At 42.1% G+C, this 19,177-nt stretch overlaps 1 protein-coding gene across 1 annotated transcript in view; it reads right to left on the bottom strand.

Moving 5' to 3' along the window:
* Positions 1-3,737: 3,737 nt before the first annotated feature.
* Positions 3,738-19,177, bottom strand: part of LOC103924874 (maltase-glucoamylase, intestinal-like) — a 46,166-nt gene continuing 30,726 nt past the window's right edge. Inside the window, exons 32-49 of the mRNA XM_009333482.1 lie at positions 19,043-19,150; positions 18,743-18,805; positions 18,289-18,423; positions 17,208-17,292; positions 15,966-16,104; positions 13,304-13,437; positions 12,830-12,864; positions 12,616-12,732; positions 11,605-11,753; positions 10,348-10,432; positions 10,145-10,201; positions 9,426-9,550; positions 8,936-9,014; positions 8,135-8,259; positions 7,635-7,723; positions 6,879-6,928; positions 4,458-4,628; positions 3,738-3,800 (exon numbers count right to left, since the gene is read on the bottom strand). Coding sequence (XP_009331757.1) covers positions 3,738-3,800; positions 4,458-4,628; positions 6,879-6,928; positions 7,635-7,723; positions 8,135-8,259; positions 8,936-9,014; positions 9,426-9,550; positions 10,145-10,201; positions 10,348-10,432; positions 11,605-11,753; positions 12,616-12,732; positions 12,830-12,864; positions 13,304-13,437; positions 15,966-16,104; positions 17,208-17,292; positions 18,289-18,423; positions 18,743-18,805; positions 19,043-19,150 — 1,809 coding nt within the window. The remainder of the gene's footprint in view (positions 3,801-4,457; positions 4,629-6,878; positions 6,929-7,634; positions 7,724-8,134; positions 8,260-8,935; positions 9,015-9,425; positions 9,551-10,144; positions 10,202-10,347; positions 10,433-11,604; positions 11,754-12,615; positions 12,733-12,829; positions 12,865-13,303; positions 13,438-15,965; positions 16,105-17,207; positions 17,293-18,288; positions 18,424-18,742; positions 18,806-19,042; positions 19,151-19,177) is intronic.

Genomic DNA, 19,177 nt, shown 5'->3' with positions numbered 1-19,177 from the left:
CCCCCCGCGCAGAGGAGGTGAAGGCTGAGAAGGAGCCCAAGCTGGAGGCGCGCACCAACGGCCGGCGGGATGACAAGGCCGAGAAGCCGCGCTTCATGTTCAACATCGCCGATGGCGGCTTCACGGGTGAGCAGGTGACGGGGCGGGGGGCGGGACTGACGGATGGACTGACACGCCGGGGTTCCCGCTTACCTGACGCCCCCGCCCCACCCCACAGAGCTGCACACGCTGTGGCAGAACGAGGAGCGCGCCGCCATCTCCTCGGGGAAGCTCAATGAGATCTGGCACCGGCGCCACGACTACTGGCTGCTGGCCGGCATTGTCCTGTATCCTTCCGACACGCCTGGGTTCCCCCCCTCCCCGCTGGCACGCCGGGGTCTCCCCGCGGCATGTCTGGGTCCCCCCGTGGCACGCCGGGGTCCCCTCGTGACACGCCTGGGTCCCCCCACGACACTCCTGGGTCCCCCTGTGGCACGCCGGTGTCCCCTCATGGCACGCCAGGGTCCCTCCCCCCGCCCCGGGTGCCGTCATCCTCCCCAGGGCTGGTGGCAGTGGTGGCACCAAGGAGGGTGACACCAGGGTGGGGGTGACCCAGGGGCAGGTGACACGGGGGCGGTGGTGATGTTGGGGACGGTGGTGACGGTGACAGTGGGGACAGTCCTCAGGGGGAGGTGACGGAGCAGGAGGTGATGCTGGGGACGCGGTGACACGGTGACATGGTGGCAGTCCTTAGTGAGCGGCCACAACTCCATGTGCTGGCGGGGGTGACCTGGGCGGGGGTGAGGGTAACCTTGGTGATCCGGTGACAGTGACACGGTGACAATCCTTAGCGCACAGCCATGGCTCCATGCACTGAACAGGGATGACCTGGGGGGTGACGAGGGGAACACTGGGGACAAGGTGACGCCATGAGGGTGATGTGGTGACAGTGATGTGACGGTGACACAGCGGTGGTGACGCAGCGGTCCCTTATGGCCCTGGGTGTAAGGGGCCAGGGTGTATGGCCCGAGGGCATCCAGGGGTCTCCAGCGACCGGGATCAGCCCTGCGGTACGATACCACCTGCCGGAGGTGACACCACATTGCAAAAGTCCTGTTTCTCCCCCAGTGGGGACTTATGGGGTGGGCTTGCTGGGGAGGGGAAGTGTAACTGCAGGCCATGCCCCAGGGCCATGGGGACTCCCCAGTTCTCTGGGGGGGACAAGGAGGATGTGGGTGCTGCCCCACCTGGCACAGCAGGAACTGTTGTTGGACGTAGCTGGCCACCGCAGCCCAGACGGCTGTTCACTCTGGAAAGCTCGATTCTGGCGAAGCTCAGAGGGAACGTCATCACAGTGAGGCATCTAGGCAAGCTCAGAGCCCCAGTGGTTGTGGGGCAGTGGAAGAGCTGCCAAGGGAAGGTGATGGCCGGCAACAGCTTTCAGTCCTGGCACCTTTCATGGGGGAGGAGTCACTGTGTTTTCATTTTTGGAGCTGGGCTCCATGCTCCTTCCCAAAGCGTGTGCTTGTGTTTTTGTGTGTGCGCCTCTGCTCTATCCCACCGATAATCCCATAACGTTCCCATTATACCTGGTTCTTATTTGCAGCTGCAATTCAGCCTCCTTTGGGGGACCCCTGCATCTTGGGCTTTAATCTCTGGGCTGTGTGGTCCAGCTGAAGGAGAAGGGGTCGGGGAGGAGGACACATGCCCAGATCCATTCCTTGCCCCTCTGGCTTGCCTTGTGTTGGCTGTCCAGGTCCAATAAATACATCTAGCGTCTGTACGGTTGATACCTTCTACCTTCTGGCCTGCATCTGTAGAGGGCTGATGTCTTGGGGAGAGAAACATGGGCAGGAGGGGTGTGATGAGGGGGTCACGCTTACATGGCAAACCACCCTGGGGATCAGACCCCTTCGTCGGGCATCTGCTTCCAAAGAAGAGTAGACAGCCCACCCCAGCACAGGAGCATTGCAGAAGCTAGCCACCACGCCCTTGGGCCAGAGGGTGCAAATCAGCCCTGGGAAACGGGCGATTTCCAAGACTCTGCAGCCTGCCCACTGCCCGCACAAGGAAGTTCCAATCTGACTTCCCCTCTCCGTGCTGGCTTACACCATGCGGTGGGCATCAGCCCAAATGCCGGGCAGCGCAGGAAGCCTCAGGCACACATCACCTCTTTCCCGGATGCACGTGGCGTAAATCAGGCATGCTCAATGGGGCTGAATTCCCCTTTGTACAAGGAGACACAACCCACTGTGTGTGGGAACATGGTGTATTTCTACGGGTAGAAGCTGGGGCATGGGGCAAATAGAGATCAAACTCTGTGTTTTCCCAATGAGCTCTACAGAGGAGCGCCAACGATGGCTAAAACCTTCAGCCTCTGCCTTTTCCAGCACCGTCCCCGTTTGCTATTTTCATAAAATACCAAGTTGTGGCAGAAAAGCCTTGCTTGAAAAGACACTTCTGCTCTTATGATGAAGATGTTCAGGGTGCAGGAATGTTTTTCTTATTGCCTGTCTTTCATCCTTCGCCATGGAGGGACCCAATAGGGCACTCCTGGTGTGCCCGGGAGACAGAGGCACAAAGGCACTCTCTTTAGCATTTTCCCAGGGTTTGAAATTCAGGAGCAGGCTGGACCTGGAGTGACAAGAGCTGCAAGTTTTGCTCAGTCACTCCAACCTTCCAATTCATCCGTCCATCCATCCAAACATTCGTCCATCCATCAATCCATTCGTCAAACCATTGCAGGTACCCGCTCCTGCCCTATCGGCCACTCAACCACCTGTAACATCACAAGCAGCTGCAAAAGCGAAGGGCCTGATCTTGACCAATCAGCTAAACAGAAAAACGTGACATCACAACCATGTGCACAAGCCAGGGGCCTGATCCTGCCCTGTCAGCCACATGCAAGATCAGAAGCACATGCACAAGGCAGGGGAATGGAATGGAACGGAACGGAACGGAACGGAATATTTTTCAGTTGGAATTGAGCTACAACAATCCTCTAGACCAACTGCTTGACCACTCCAGGGCTGACCAAAAGTTAAAGCGTGTTAATAAGGGTGTTGTCCAAATGCCTCTTAAACACTGACAGGCTTGGGGCATCGACCACCTCTCCAGGAAGCCTGTTCCAGGGTTTGAACACCCTCTCGGTAAAGAAATGATTCCTCATGTCAAGCCTGAACCTCCCCTGCGCAGCTTTGACCCATTCCCAGGTGTCCTGCCCCTGGATCCCAGGGGCACCTCCCTCTCCATGTCCCTCCTCAGGAAGCTGTAGAGCGCAATGCGGTTGCCCTCAGCCTCCTCTCCAGACAAGACAAACCCAGAGTCCTCCGCTGCTCCTCAGAGGACATGCCTTCCAGCTTTGTTGCCCTCCTCTGGACACATTCCAGGACCTTCACATCCTTCTTAAATGGTGGGACCCAGAACTGCACACAATTTTCTTGGCTGCCTGGGCACACTGCTGCCTCCCGTTGAGCAGGACCCCCAGATCCCTTTCTGCAGGTCTGCTCTCCAGCCACTCCTCTCCCAATTTGTACTTGTGCCCAAAACCAAATTCCGTTTTATGAGGACAGCGTGTAGTTAGCCAGGGTCAACACCAAACCACGACTCCTTTCTGCACATAATAACTTAATACAAACTGACGGTACATGTTTATAGTGCAAAGTATTTTAGGAAGTCAAAGAGGCAGAAGCAGAGGGAAAAACAACTTGTGAAGATGAGGAAGTTCAACTCTACGGCCAGTGTTATTTGCAGGCATTTTAGCTCCATTTCAATGTGTAGTCTTTGCCTAATTCAAGTTCAAGCCGGGTGATTTCCAGGACCTTTGAAAAACAAACAAAAACCCAGCAATGAGGAACTCTGCTCTGAAGATGTCTTGGTTTTCTGCAGCTCAGAGAAGATGGCTGGTTCTTATCTCAGATTACTTCTCTTCACTATCTTAATTAATCTTTTTGGTTACATACATTATATGATAATATTATTATATTTATTATATTTTATTTTATATTCTATTAAATTACATTGTATTACATTATATTCTGCTATGCTGTTACTATAGATTTTACATAATATTTTTCTATAGTATATATTCCTTTCATATAATAATTATAAATTTTAATATATTAATACATTATCTTTTGCCTTCCCACTGAAAAGCAGAAATAAGTGAGACTCAACAGAACACCGAGTTCTGTAGAAAGGGTGGTAAATTAAATTAAACATTGACTGATTTTTAGCTTGGGGGGATGTCACTGAACAAGTGCGACCGTGACTTGTGATGAGACTTCATTAATTCTGTAGGGGGAAAAAAAATTGTTGCAAAAGTACCCTGAGTTCTTACTTTTTAGATGTCAGTGTTTTTACTGCAATAAAGTAGTATATTTTAGAAGTTATATTACAGCCAAGAGATGAACCCCCAAGCATTTAAGAGCACATAACTAATAGCAACGACAGGATTTGCCTGTAAACCATCATCTTACCTGGTTTTGGCTGTCGTAAGACGCAACGTGAGGAGATTGGATCGCTTCACCATTCTGCGATACCGTCACCTCCTGGACGGTTGAGGTCACCCCCAAAATTTTAATTCGAGTAAACTTCAAATTGTTCGGATCGGCATAACCACGGTGCAAAACCTTTATCTCTAAAATATTCTGAAGGAAGAGGAAAAAGAAAGTTCGTGATTTATCCTTGGGCAGTTACATTTCAGGATATGCTTTTATCAGCCCACTTGAGGCTTACAATTTTCCACTCTTCTTCAATTTAAAAAAAACCAAAAAACAAACAACTCTATGCTATTATTTATTTTCCAGATGTTTGAGGCTTTGATTTTCCCAGTTCCACCACCTTTGCAGATCTCTTGCAGACTCCTCCGCTACCAATGAGGTGCTGAATATTAATTTGTCCTGATGTGAACTCTGCAGCATAAGAAAGGATTAAAACAATGGTTTTCATCATTCAGACCTTTTTTCCTCATTTTCCTGTAATCCCCTGAAGTTTCCCAAACTACTGAATTCAGTGGCAAGATCTCTGTGCGTCCCCTGGTTATCGCTCCGGTCCTGCCGGCATTTTCCTCATTTTGCTAGGTTTTTTTTCTTTTTTAAAATCGCCTTTTACAACGGCAAAAATGCGTCAGATGGGTTGCGAAACTCGTCGTTCCAGACCTAACAAAATAGGAGTGTGAATCGGAGCGCATTTCTTGGACCAGCTGACTTGCGTTTAGGTAGATAGCGGATTCACAATTTCTGGTAATTTATGGTAAATTTATTACCATGTAAAAAGCATTTCTTTTAAACCCATAGTCCGTGTAATCACCGTCCAATTTAATTCCAGCTATTCAACGGCTTAAAACAAAAAATTTAAAGCTGACACGCTGGAAGTGCCAGTACTTATAATAAGCACCACTAATCGCTGACTTTCTTGCACAGCAACTGCTCCACGGTCGAGCTTCTGTGTTGAAGAACAACAATAAAAAATAGCCACAAATGGAGTCAATAACTCCACACCAGCCTCTGTTCAAAGGTTCTGCTGCAACCTTTAAACAATTAACAACTGTTAACGAAAACTAAACCATTTTTGCCCAACTAGATTTTCTCTGCTTTTCCCTCAGGCTCCTAATGTGGAGATTTGATAATGGCAGCGGAAAATACCGCCCTCTCTTGCAGTGGTGCGCAAAACAAATCCCCTGGGGTGTGGGAAGAAAATGTTTTTATACTATTAATAAATAAAACTTAAACTATTTTTATAATAGCATCTATTTCACCTTTACCCACCTTTTTAAATTTCTGTTTCTGTGTATGCTTTGTAATGCACATCATAGTAGGTAGCACAATTTTTTTCTATATCTAGGTATGTATATAATTTATAAATAAAGATGTGTATGGTGGGGGGAGGCGCTCAAAAATTTTTACTGCTGGGGATGCGTAGTCAAAATCTTTGGCGATCGCTGCCGATACGTTTCTAAACCATTTGAAAGCACTTTCCTGGCTCTAACTGTGACTGTATTCCAGATAGGGTAGATTTTGTGTACAGTCACTTCTTTCCAGTCTGTCCAAGTAAATTTGTGTCCTACGTGGATATAGATGCTTAACTGCAAGGCTGTAAAATACGCACGGGCTGCTTGGCTGAAATGTATTCATTTACACGTAAACGATGAGCAAAAATGAGGCGGAATACACCGCTGGCAAAATATCGGCCTTACTGGCTTTCTGCATTGATACGTGCTCTTGTTTTCTACAAATCCTTTTTGACAAAAACTGGCGTTTTTCAGAGTGATGAGAAATTATAACGGCATGAATATACAAGAAGCACAGCGATAAGCTAAACTAGATATCCTCTGAAGCCAGCTGAAATTCGTTCTTAATACAACTTAACTATATTAACGGCATTATATTGCAGCCGGGACACAAAACACTCCTAAATTCCTTCATATATAGAAGGAGAAGTCGTGAACGGGTACGTCTGGGATTTTTTGCTTGACGTTAATTTTTGAAGTTAATGTTAAAACCTCCTCCCTTACTGAAAACCGACGTGCAGGGACCAAATCTGAACCAGCGTCTGCCTTGAAGGTCTCAGGCTGGGCCAGCCACTGAATAGAAATAAACGTGCGGGGAGTCGCCCCGCTGAAGTAAGTTAACTTGCCCCCATTTATTGCAAAATTTGTTTATCCATCTGGGATGTGGTGGTGCCTGTATTACTTTTTTTTTTCTTTTTTTTTTTTAAATTAACAAGGAGAGACCTGCAACAATTTTCACAATGCTGGCTAAGAGCTGGTCCATCACAAAGGGTTAGTAGCATGTGGGGATATCGAAACATTAAAAAAAAATGCCAAACTAAAATACGTGAGTTAACATACAACAATAATCACCCCGGGTACTCAAAACCAGCGAGGCACCGTGACATACCCGATCAGCGGTAAAAGAGGTCAGCAGATATACACGCTCTTCATACGCATCTGTTAAAAAGAAAGAATAAAGTAAAATGCATTTGCTGGTCACCGTTTTTTTTTTTTTAAATTAAATGGAACAATTGTGCTGCGTGTAGTATAGCTCGTGCAGACTTCCTGCAACGTGTTGGTATGTTAAGAAAAAGATAAATCACAATTTTGTGCATTCCTTGCGATAATCTCAGGGGATAGCTTATCGTTATTACAAGGATACTACACTGCAGGTGTAAAGGATAAGAGACTGCCAGATACGTCTTATCTGAAGACAGTCTGAATTTATTAATATCGAGGAAATTAGTTAAAGCTTCCCACTTCACCTGTGGTTACGTTCCCCATAGGTTTGAGAACAAATCCTTATTCTATACCTTGTCCTAGGTCCAGGGCACAGCTGAATTTATGCAAAATATATATATTCTATAAATAATCACATTAGGTTACTATTGTACCAGCATTTTACATTTTATCGGTGTTACTGTTTTACATTTTACTGTAATTTTAGTTTAGTTAATTAAGTTTAACCGGCTCGCTGTAATTTTTTTTCTTTCTGGTTTGTGCTCATGCGTCCCACGCCGTGTTGCACAATTATGGACTGATCCTGAAATACAGAATTAACTGTTCGTGTCAGCGATGCACTGAGCTAGAGAGAGGCGACATTTATGCATTGTAGGCTCTGAATTAGTTAATTCAGCGTGCAAACAAGAAACTTGGTACTTACCAATGCGCACCCCGTCATCCCAGTAAAGCTGACCTGCTGCAAGCTGACTGTCATTCAAAGCAACGGTGAGCGCCAGCGGGTTTCTTCGGCTATGGAAAAAAAGAATATTTTTCGTGGGTAATTGCATTTTATCTTTCTCAACATAAATAACTTACATTACGGACATTGTACACAACCTAACTGAGCTCTGTTACCAGCCTTCCCCGATCCGTAGCGTTACCTTTAAAGGAGGAACCAAAAAAAGAAAAAACCCCTGCCATGAAGTTGAGGTGCTGCCATACTTGGTGATTCTCTCAGGACTGCTCATGTTTATACCAAATGGGAAATGCTTCCGAGCACAGTGTACATTAAACCAGAAAATTTGGCTTTTCCCAGGTTGAAAATAAGGAGTCCAGACAAACGCAGGTGCCGTGTAATTAATACGCGATCTAGTTGCCAGGCCACTAAGTAAATATCTCCCCTAAAAAGCAAAAAAATATTAAACTAAATTGTAATCATACCTGTAAAATGTAGTAGTAGCAGGGCTTTGCTGAGGGAGGATGTAGCCGCCTCGGATACGGAGGTTGATGTGTTCCAAAGGAGATGGTAAATTTCTGAATTGTCCCCTAAAGCCAATGTACTCACCCTGTTCATGATTTAAAAAAAAAAAAAACCCAACAGATAAAACTCGGTCTCCCTGTTGAATTTTCCATTTTAAGCTTTTTTTTAGAATGAAAGTTTATAAATACATAAATACTAAGAAAGTTGTCAGTGCAAATCCTTCTTTAATGCAGAACTATGTATTTGCAAGATTACAATCTGAAATTCTGCATACTTGATAAACGGAGTGACTTTTAAAGCCTGAGGCTGCAAAAATTGTTTAAAACTTTTGTCTTCCTCCACACCATCATTCCTAGAAAAGAAATTACATGTGTCCTTGAAGGGGTTTAAAAAAAAAGCAAACATGGAAGCGCTTCAGTTACAGCTGTTATTCCACCTTTTTACTGGTCACGTTGAACAGGATTACATTAAAACGAAGTGATTAACAAACAAATTAGCCAAGATGTAGTTTTTTACATCGCTAAAAACTCCTACTGGACGCGTGTTGGTAAAACAGAGGCGGGGGAGTTTTTTTTTCTTTCTGGTTTGTGCTCATGCGTCCCACGCCGTGTTGCACAATTATGGACTGATCCTGAAATACAGAATTAACTGTTCGTGTCAGCGATGCACTGAGCTAGAGAGAGGCGACATTTATGCACTGTAGGCTCTGAATTAGTTAATTCAGCGTGCAAACAAGAAACTTGGTACTTACCAATGCGCACCCCGTCATCCCAGTAAAGCTGACCTGCTGCAAGCTGACTGTCATTCAAAGCAACGGTGAGCGCCAGCGGGTTTCTTCGGCTATGGAAAAAAAGAATATTTTTCGTGGGTAATTGCATTTTATCTTTCTCAACATAAATAACTTACATTACGGACATTGTACACAACCTAACTGAGCTCTGTTACCAGCCTTCCCCGATCCGTAGCGTTACCTTTAAAGGAGGAAACCAAAAAAGGAGAAAAACCTGCCATGAAGTTGAGGTGCTGCCATACTTGGTGATTCTCTCAGGACTGCTCATGTTTATACCAAATGGGAAATGCTTCCGAGCACAGTGTACATTAAACCAGAAAATTTGGCTTTTCCCAGGTTGAAAATAAGGAGTCCAGACAAACGCAGGCACCGTGGAATTAATACGCGATCTAGTTGCCAGGCCACTAAGTAAATATCTCCCCTAAAAAGCAAACAAATATTAAACTAAATTGTAATCATACCTGTAAAATGTAGTAGTAGCAGGGCTTTGCTGAGGGAGGATGTAGCCGCCTCGGATACGGAGGTTGATGTGTTCCAAAGGAGATGGTAAATTTCTGAATTGTCCCCTAAAGCCAATGTACTCACCCTGTTCATGATTTAAAAAAAAAACAAACCAACAGATAAAACTCGGTCTCCCTGTTGAATTTTCCATTTTAAGCTTTTTTTTAGAATGAAAGTTTATAAATACATAAATACTAAGAAAGTTGTCAGTGCAAATCCTTCTTTAATGCAGAACTATGTATTTGCAAGATTACAATCTGAAATTCTGCATACTTGATAAACGGAGTGACTTTTAAAGCCTGAGGCTGCAAAAATTGTTTAAAACTTTTGTCTTCCTCCACACCATCATTCCTAGAAAAGAAATTACATGTGTCCTTGAAGGGGTTTAAAAAAAAAGCAAACATGGAAGCGCTTCAGTTACAGCTGTTATTCCACCTTTTTACTGGTCACGTTGAACAGGATTACATTAAAACAAAGTGATTAACAAACAAATTAGCCAAGATGTAGTTTTTTACATCGCTAAAAACTCCTACTGGACGCGTGTTGGTAAAACAGAGGCGGGGGAGTCACACTCCACCCCAGCACACCGTACACCTGTTACGGTGGCGAATATGGAAATTTTCCTAATAATTTCCATATTAGGAAAAATAAATACACTCGAGTTTTTAAAATTACTCACTGTGTGGTAATCATACCAGCGGGCATCCGGCAGGTAAGCGTTCACCGCTACAGCACCCTGGAACGACACATTTTTCGTTCAGGTCTATTAAAGCCAGAAAGTCAAGCGTAGTTCCAATCTCTACTTCTAATATTTTCATCCGTTCCTAGGATTTCCTAATTTTTTCCCCAACTTTTCTCATATTTCTATTTCTGCTATTTCACCTGGTCCAGCGCGGGGCTGACGAGCAGTGCCGGTCCCCACAGAAATTGTCTGTGTATTTCCCATGTCGTTTTCTCTCTCACAAACCTGCAAAGTAACAAAAGAGCGGCCGAACCCTCGGGGTCAACCTTTCCCAAAGTGTTTCCTTGTTGAAGCCTTTTGTTCCCCTCAGTAAAACTACCATTTCCTCAACCGCCAGCATGCTACCACTAATAACAGGTAACATTATCACCTGCTTCTTCATAATAGATAATACGTGTCAAAAATCAATCCCTTCTTTTACAAATGTATCAGTTAGTCCTTGTCAAGAGTGTATTAAGACCCTAAAGTGAAAATCTTCAGGGCAATGCCACCTATTACTTAATTGTCACGTCTGCTGTTGCTTCATGTTTGCTGGCCTATACCTACGCATGCACTAAAATTTTTATTTAGGATATTTACATCACAAAACTTAAAAAAAAAAAAAAAAACACTTTCGCTTGCTATTAGCAACAGCAAAATTAAGTAGTGGCCCAATTACTTTCTGATTTGCGCTGTTTATTGTTTGACAGGCGCTTTGTCAGAATCACGTCTCAGATTACTCAAAATGAGGCCGGGATGACACGCTGACAAGTCAGTGGGTTTTAGCGGAAGACAAGCATTTTTAGACATTAGGCTTCACCTTTAACATTAAGGCATTGATCAGCCTTTGGGACATATCGCCCCTTCTGACCAGGTACCAACGAAGCCTCACGTCTCTAAAAACATGTCTTTTTAAAAAAAAAAAACAAAACCAAACCATCCTGCTATAAACCCCTTCTTTTTTTTTTAAAAACTGCTATATCCGTTTGGCCAAAATAAGTCACCTTGCCCTGCAAACGTCTCAAAACGTGTGTCAAACCCCCTATTTTCTCCCCCTGTTTCTGTTTCTCTGCTTAAAAGTTTTGCCCAGCTGTTTCTGCGGCACGTGCTCTCTGATTCTGCGTATATCCAGCACCAGGCAGAAGGTATTTGCTGAAACCACTAGGGATGATGAGAATGAGCTTCAAAGTTGATATATGAATTACGTTTCTAGAGAAGACAAAAATGTCGGCACTGTGGGGAACGGAGGCCTTGAGCCGTCACAGCGAGCCGATGCCCAATGTGCGTATTCTCAATCCCTCGCCGGTTTTAAGAGAAAAACTGCTGTAACGGGGGAAAACCTTTCTACGAGGCCGACGGAAACCCCAGGGACTTCAGTAGGAATTCAGTACGAACGGGGAAGGAAGGACCCCACTTACTCGTGGAGCAGAGGGCGGACGACGGTGCTGCCGTGAGCGTTGGCTTCGTGCATTAACGTGTACAAATAAGGTAAGAGGGTATATCTTATATTTAGCACTTTCCTGGAAACGTCTTCAAATGTGGAATTCCAGGCAACAGGATCTTGCCTCTAAACAAGAGAGAAGGGTGTTTTGTTACTCAGGCGGGATTGTTTTGTTTGGAAGAGACGGGGAATAAAAAAGAATTTGCTAATATTTACAACGGACCTCACGTTGAGCATCTTTTCTTTCATCTTATTGCCCGCACGATCGTGTCGTTTAGCGGCAGTACTTGTCAAACGTGCCTCAAAATCGACACAGCAAAGCACAGCTGAGGAGATCTGGGTGGAGCCTTGCAAGCTCCTTGTTCTCCTCTAATTTAGAGTACCTTTATTTATTTCTCTGTTCTCTAAGGGAGGACAAATAGCTCTGCCCCGCTCGACCTAAAGCTCTAACCAGGATAAAAATGCTGTTTCCCTGACTGCCATTTTTCCAGTTCTCTCGTTTTACAGCTCCCTATAGTACAGTCTCCTGCATTTAGACAGTTCTTTTCATTTGTTCTTAAAAGAAATACAGTATTTTATTTCTGGGAAGGAAGTGGGCAAAGCACAGGGATTTCAGACACTCGGGAATCTCATTCCACTGGTCCCTTTTCTGGTTTGCTGGGAAATGAAGAACAATTAGGGATGACACCAGCAAGGTCAGTTTTGCCCCTCTAAATGTGCTTAGCCGTAAAAGTCATGATTTTCGTCTCCAAAGTGCGGTATGTTTCAATGAAAATGGCCTGCAGGTAAAAAAATAACAACTATTTTAGTCTGCTAGAGTTGGTATGTTTGAGTAGAATTGGACCACATGAAAAATAATGATTTTCTTCTTGTAGACGTGGTGCATTTACCTAAAAATGGCATAGATGGGGAATAAAAAAAATGTAGGAAATGGGGAAAAGATGGGAAATAAAAAACCTCGGTCGAAGCAAACGCGGAAGGCGCCCGCCTTGGCTCCCTTCCCGTTGTGATTCCTCGAGTACGGGTAAAAGGCACCCAGCTCCATCCATCGAGCACACAGCTCGTACTCCGAGTCCCCGAAGAAGCCGCAGATATCTGCTCCTGTCTGAAAATTTAAAAAAACACCCCACATCCGATGGCAATACTCTACATTTTTGTCAATAAAGATAATGGAAATAGAAGGTGATAAATTGGGAGCTTACATAAGATACGCCAAAGAGACTAAACTCCATCATACCTGCAAGGAAAAAAATAATTCAATAAGAACAACTTTTAATTGCGCTTTTTAATTTGGTATGGTGAGTGTTGCTTAAATCATACAACTCAGGATGAAAAAAGAAAAGAGTTTACAGAATTCCCCCAGGAAAGCTGTTCTTAAGAAGCAAAGCAGCAGATTTCAAGCAACAGGGAGAGGGTGGTGGGAAGGTGACAGGGGATGGACTTTGAGGACAACAGGGGTAAATGGGGACTCAAATTCATGCAATCAAACCCAATTCCTACAGAAACCATGAAGACTTTCTTAACAGGCGATAAGAAGGAAAACAGTCAAGAAGAAATTGTCCAGAAATTCTGATTGCTCAACTGAGTAGCCCTTTTTGGCTAAAAACATGCAATTATTAGGAAGGAAACCAAGAAGAAATGTGGCATAACATTGGTTATAGGTTGTGTCGACGTACCGATGATGGATTTATCGAGCTGATTCCAGGCTGCTGTGTTGTCCCCCAGCCAATGTCCCGACCACTTTCCGCTGCTGGGGTAGGTTGAACGGGTGATGACGATGCCTCGCTCCTTTGTGATATTCCGCAAGGCACTGGGGTTGGACGTGGGAGAAGAAATGGACGGGATGAGAACTAAGGTAATTGTAAAAGGTCTTATGCACGCCTCTGAAAATAACATTGGCGGCTTATATTTCTGTAGGAAAGCACTGCTGTGCTGTCCTTGTGAGTATGAGCAGCCATGAACCCAACTGAGATGTGGTTTTTATTGGAATTTACTATGACCCACATATCTGCAGAAACTAAGAATTAATTGTCAACCAACTCGTAGTTAGAAAATGAACTGGCAAAGGGAGAAGGCGCGAAATTAAGGATTTCCAGTTAAGGCTAATGACTTTATGGAAAAACAGAAGGGTAGCCCAATTTAGACTTTTTTTTTTTTTTTTTTTTAAGGGTTACATGAGCTGGTGCAGGGCACATTAGTCCGTTATTGCAATACCAGAAAATTTGTGGCAATGATTAAAAATGATCCTAACAAAATTCAGACCAAGGAAATAATAAGGGAGAACAACAGAAGTCCTGGGAATATTAGCCCTGGCAGTATAGCATTCGTTGCCAAAAGGGTATTGGAACAAAAAAAATGAGCCTTTGAGCTGTCATTGTTGCAAAGGAAATAAGATTATTTGAAATTAGCCATCACGGATGTGTCTACAAATGATCATATTGAAGTTGAGGTTTTTGTCTCAGAGTAGGAATGGGCCTCACAGCAAAGAGCTGGTTGATGGCATGAGCCAACTTTTTGGTTTTATTTTATTTGGCTTTTCCATAAGCACAAGAGTGGCGTGGTTTAGGCCAGGGGTTAATAACTGTTCAAGGAGGTGCTGAAGGGAATTTAATTTTCTTTTTTTCTTTTCTCCCCCATTTCTCAAAAACTAAATAACATATTTCGGTTCCTCAGAGAAGTCTTGGACCACCATGGCAAGAGACTTGTAAAGGTAACCAAGTTAAAAAAAAGTTTAAAGTCAAAGTGAAAAAGAAAAGTCAAGAAAAGTAAAAAAAGTAAAAAAAAAAAATTAACTGAGGCAGAATTTATGCTGCTTAATTTCTCTGATGATTCTGGCACTTTTTGCTAAAACATATATTGTTGATCTATGTTGTGTGCATTAACTGTCTGATTTCCTAGGAGAATTCCTCTGCAATCTGTAAAAATTCACAAAAAATACTAGTTAAAGCCCTGCACTGATGAAATCGCTTTGTTCTCTTGGTACCTCCACCACAACAGCCCAAATAACTGCTTCAAATAAGGTACTCGCTATTTTTCCACAGGATTTGCAGCTTTTGGGACACTCGAATTCCTGCAAAAACATCCTGTTCACTAAATTCCCTCAGTAATGAGACGAGACTAACGTGGTATGATAATTTCTTCCAAGGTACACGGTAAGTCTTCTGCTCTCTTTTATTTCTTTGCAATACATTAGCATATAGAATATATAATACAATATATATAATACAATATATAATATAGTATAATACAGTATAATACAATACAATGTAAGAATATGCTATATGATAATATATGATACTATATGATAATGTATTATAATGATATAATCTATGATAATAAATAATGTTATGATATACAATATTATCTAACATAATATATTATAGTGCTTCTTAAAACAGAAGAAAATATTTCTTCACAGACTTCATAGTCAGAGCCAATGATAATATTCCCTTTCATGTTCAATTGCTGTCTACAAACAAGAACCAAATTCCTTTAGATTTGGCTGATAATACAATAATAATAATTATTGTTATGTCCTTCCTGTCTTGTCAGCTGCTAAATGTAACATCCCCTCAGTCAAAAAAAATTCAAGTAGACTTGATTTTTTCTGTATTTACGCTAGTATTAATGTTACCAAGGGGGGTGAGGTCATGGAGATCTGTAAAGAAACACTGTTCCTTGCTTGCTCGTTAAACTGGAAATGAAACGTTGGTTTATTATCGTTACAGCAGAAGTTATCAAAAACAGGCTACAATACGATTCAGTGTGAAATATATCATAAAATTTGTCTTGGAACTGAGAAAACAATTTCTTAGAAGGAAAACCCAGGCACCCGATTTAACTTTCAGCCATCAGTTTTCCCTTTTCAGTACCATTTAATTTATTTTAATGATATTCACTTAATGGCTGTATTGTAACTTATATTTTAAAATCTATATTCATTTTCCCTCCCTTGTTGTAAGGCCAAAAGAAGATCAACACTATAAATAAACCACATTATCATAGAAATAGGCGGAAACAAGAGTTTTTGTGTACTTGAATTGCTCGAAGCACTTGAGACGGTCATTGACTAATTGTTTTTGATTGATGAATCAAAGTGTTCAGAATTGTTCTCAGTTCAGGGAGACAGAAGAGTGGTTTCGGGGGTGGGGTTTTTTGAGTGAAATCATTCACTTTTAACTGAATTGAAGAACTGAAGGTATTCAGACGAAAAGAAAAATTACGAGAAAAAAAATATTTCTGGTAAATAAACTGGTGAAATTTTTCATCATGAGATTATAGACACGAATATTAATTTGCAACATATTTTGGAAAGAACAAAAAAAAAATGCAGCTTACTCGAGGGTGGGTTTTGTTTGTGCCCAGCCGTAAAGGTTGTGGACGTTGTAGTGACTGACTGGGGAACCGTCTGGGAGATACTGCTGACCTTCCATGCAGAGCGTTTTGAAAATCAATCCCTCGGATCTAGATCCTAGCTCTGTTGGAAAGGGAATGAAGACACTTGTATTTTAACAATTTACATCCTGTAAGAATTTTAACAATTTAATTTTTCTTTCAATTTGCATCATCTGAGCAACCCGATTTAGTTGAAGATGTCCCTGCCCACGGCAGGGCGGTTGGACTAGATGACCTTTAGAGGTCCCTTCCAACCCAAACCATTCTGTGATTCCATGATTCTATGATCTTCATTGGTGTTCACTTCCTTTTATGTATTTACGTGGTCATTTATTTTATTTATTTATTTAGAAAACAACATTTTAGATTTTCTGAGGTTGGATTTCAGAAATTTAGGAAATGCTGAAATTCAATTTCAGAAATTTTTGAAATGCTGAAGTTCCTGATACTCCTGCGTAAGTATCTGGGTCTGCAAGAGAAATAGTAGCTCAGTTATAGATGCTCTTACTGAAGAGGATCAAAGAGTAAACAGAATATATCCAAACTCAGAAAATATTGCAAATCTTTGTAAATACGACTGCGTCAGCCATATACCCAGAAAACTTGGGGGGGAAAGTCTATTTCTGAACACTCTGAGAAATGATATTTAAACACATCAGAAAGCAACAGAAGTATTCTAATAAAGCATTAGTGAGTTATTGCCAATTAGTCCTACGCTACAGCCTGCTAAGACGACCAAAGATTGCAAGACCGTGCCTCAAATTAGGCCTTATAATTTTACATATAAGTAACTAATAATCAGAGGAGGCACAAGGATATTTTTTAAAGTTTTAGTCATTAATTGTCTTTTTCATCTGGGAAAACTATGCAAAACCCTGAAAGCCATAGCCTTGACCATGTCCAAAGCAAATTACCTCAATAGAAAATAGATACCAAAGTCTAGCAAAAAAAAAAAAAAAAATCTTGATTTTCAGAACTGCCATGTGGTCACTATCCTCACCAACAAAGACTGCATTTAAGAGTGTTGATCTTCTCCAAAAATTGGTCGACTTTCTGTTACGGGTTCAGTTACGGATTTGGCTACCTAATTTTAGGCATTTATGCCAAAACTAGCATGTAAGAAGTTCTATACAAACCAGAGTGACCCAAAACATTTACATCATGTACAGCAGTGATCAGACTTACGGGGTACATATGGTGGAAAGTTTAGCTGTTGATTTCTACAGCCACCAACGGCACCACTAACGAAGCTTGCAGGTTCGTTCATGTCCTGAAAACATAAAGCAAAATGCCAGATGAACAAATTTCTCTGAAATTTGGGCAATTAGTTCCTTTCAGCTATTTTCGTTTGTGCCCCTAATATTTAATTCTCTTTGTCAGCGGGCTGACTGAGTAAATGAAATGAACAGGAAAATGCAGATTTTCAGGACCGCCCAGTGCATTTCTTTTTTAATCAATATAAAACAATGGTTCAACAGATAAATTTTTCTGACGAGCAATTCCCTTCACAGACAGGTTCTGAACATCTCATCTCCCAGAGAGTGACGCATCAAATTCATAGAGATTAATTGAAGGCAGAGGCTTCAGTTTTAAGTACTTATTTATCAGTCATATGTCCTGAAAAAGGCAGGTTTTCCTCTGTGTAAAATTGAAATCAATATAGAAAATATAGCTACAGATATGTAAATTACTAAGATCTCTGAACTTCGTAATGATGGCTCTTGTCCTCGGTGCCTGTGGTCCTCTGGTTGCAACAGTTCACCAGAGCTGGGGTACGGGAAAATACCAAATGTTTTACTGCATTTCTAGACATTTTGGGATTTTCTATAGGAATACACTAATATTTAATAGATTCTACAGGTATTGCAAGTCCACTTTATTTAAGAAGCAAGCTAAACCTGTTATTTATCTCATTTTGCCTCACAGAAGTAGTAATGGTGAAAAATAAGTCTCTCATTGCCAAAAAAACCCTCCAAACTTTAGGAACTTATAGAAGAAAAACAGCACTGCAAAAGAGCCATTAGGCAGGTCAAAAGTAAATAATGAAGATTTGAGAAAGTAAAATTTTTCAACAGGCAAAAAAAAGAACAAATAATGATGCTGTTAACAAGAAGAAGGATTTTTAAACTTTAGTCAACCATTCATGATATTTAGCATTAAACGTCTGGAGGCCCAGAACATTGCTGGGTTTTGAGGTGTTGAGAACTAACCTTAGGATAAAAGGATGCAGGAAAATGTCAGAAATAGAATAATTTTTTACACTTACAATCCATAGGCCATCAAACTTCAAGCTTTTCGATGCATTGTGTGGGTTTGTGTAGACTTCAGTGATTTCTCTCATCCACCATTCAGTTGTGGAATTGCGGAAGAAATCTGGAAAAGCTACATGTGCTCGGTAGAGCTGTAAAAATAGTAGCAATAAAAAAATAAAGCTTAGAGACAGGACTGAAAGCAACCCACTACTAAAATGTTGGAATTTGTTCTTTAAAAATTCATAGTTTCGTTACAATTTTTAGATGTTCTGGCAGAAAGGCTGGACAGTTTCTGCAACTCACTCTGATGTTATTTAGGTTTTTTGGATGTTCTGGTAGAAAAGCTGGTCACTTTCTGCATCTGTCGTCTTATATTAAATTTTATCAGCCAGTTCACTCCTACAAACCTTAATGACTTTGCTGCTCCCTCTCTATTCGTGTCAGTCACCAAAAGATATCAACATTTACCTCCACTTGCGTTTCCCAATCCAGTGTGTTATTAACTTCTACGTTGGGAAGATCTGGCCAGACCTAGTAGGAGGAAGGAGGTGTTAAAATAATCAAATTTATAAAAAACTAATATCAACAGCAATAAAGCTTTGCTGCTACATAGTCCAATGGTGACACAAACTGGAGACATTTCCATTTGTAGCACTCAATGTGTCAACTAAATTTCAGAATGTACGTGATACTAGAAGTCTTCTCCCCAACATCTAACCTGGCGTGATGCTTATTTGGATAAAATAATCAGCTTTTTAAGAATGGCACCTTTGCGTAGATGATGTCATTGGTATTGGGCCATTTTATGAAGACATCCTTCTCCAAACCTCTGGTGAAGGCGGGGTAATCGGTTTCATTACCAGATATGGCTGGATCCTAAAATTAAAGGTAATACAATTTCAC

Source organism: Pygoscelis adeliae, unplaced genomic scaffold, assembly GCF_000699105.1.
Source record: "Pygoscelis adeliae isolate BGI_AS28 unplaced genomic scaffold, ASM69910v1 Scaffold471, whole genome shotgun sequence".
NCBI classification, from domain to species: domain Eukaryota; kingdom Metazoa; phylum Chordata; class Aves; order Sphenisciformes; family Spheniscidae; genus Pygoscelis; species Pygoscelis adeliae.
Note: the sequence above shows the minus strand (reverse complement) of the source record. Positions and strands in the feature narration are given on the sequence as shown.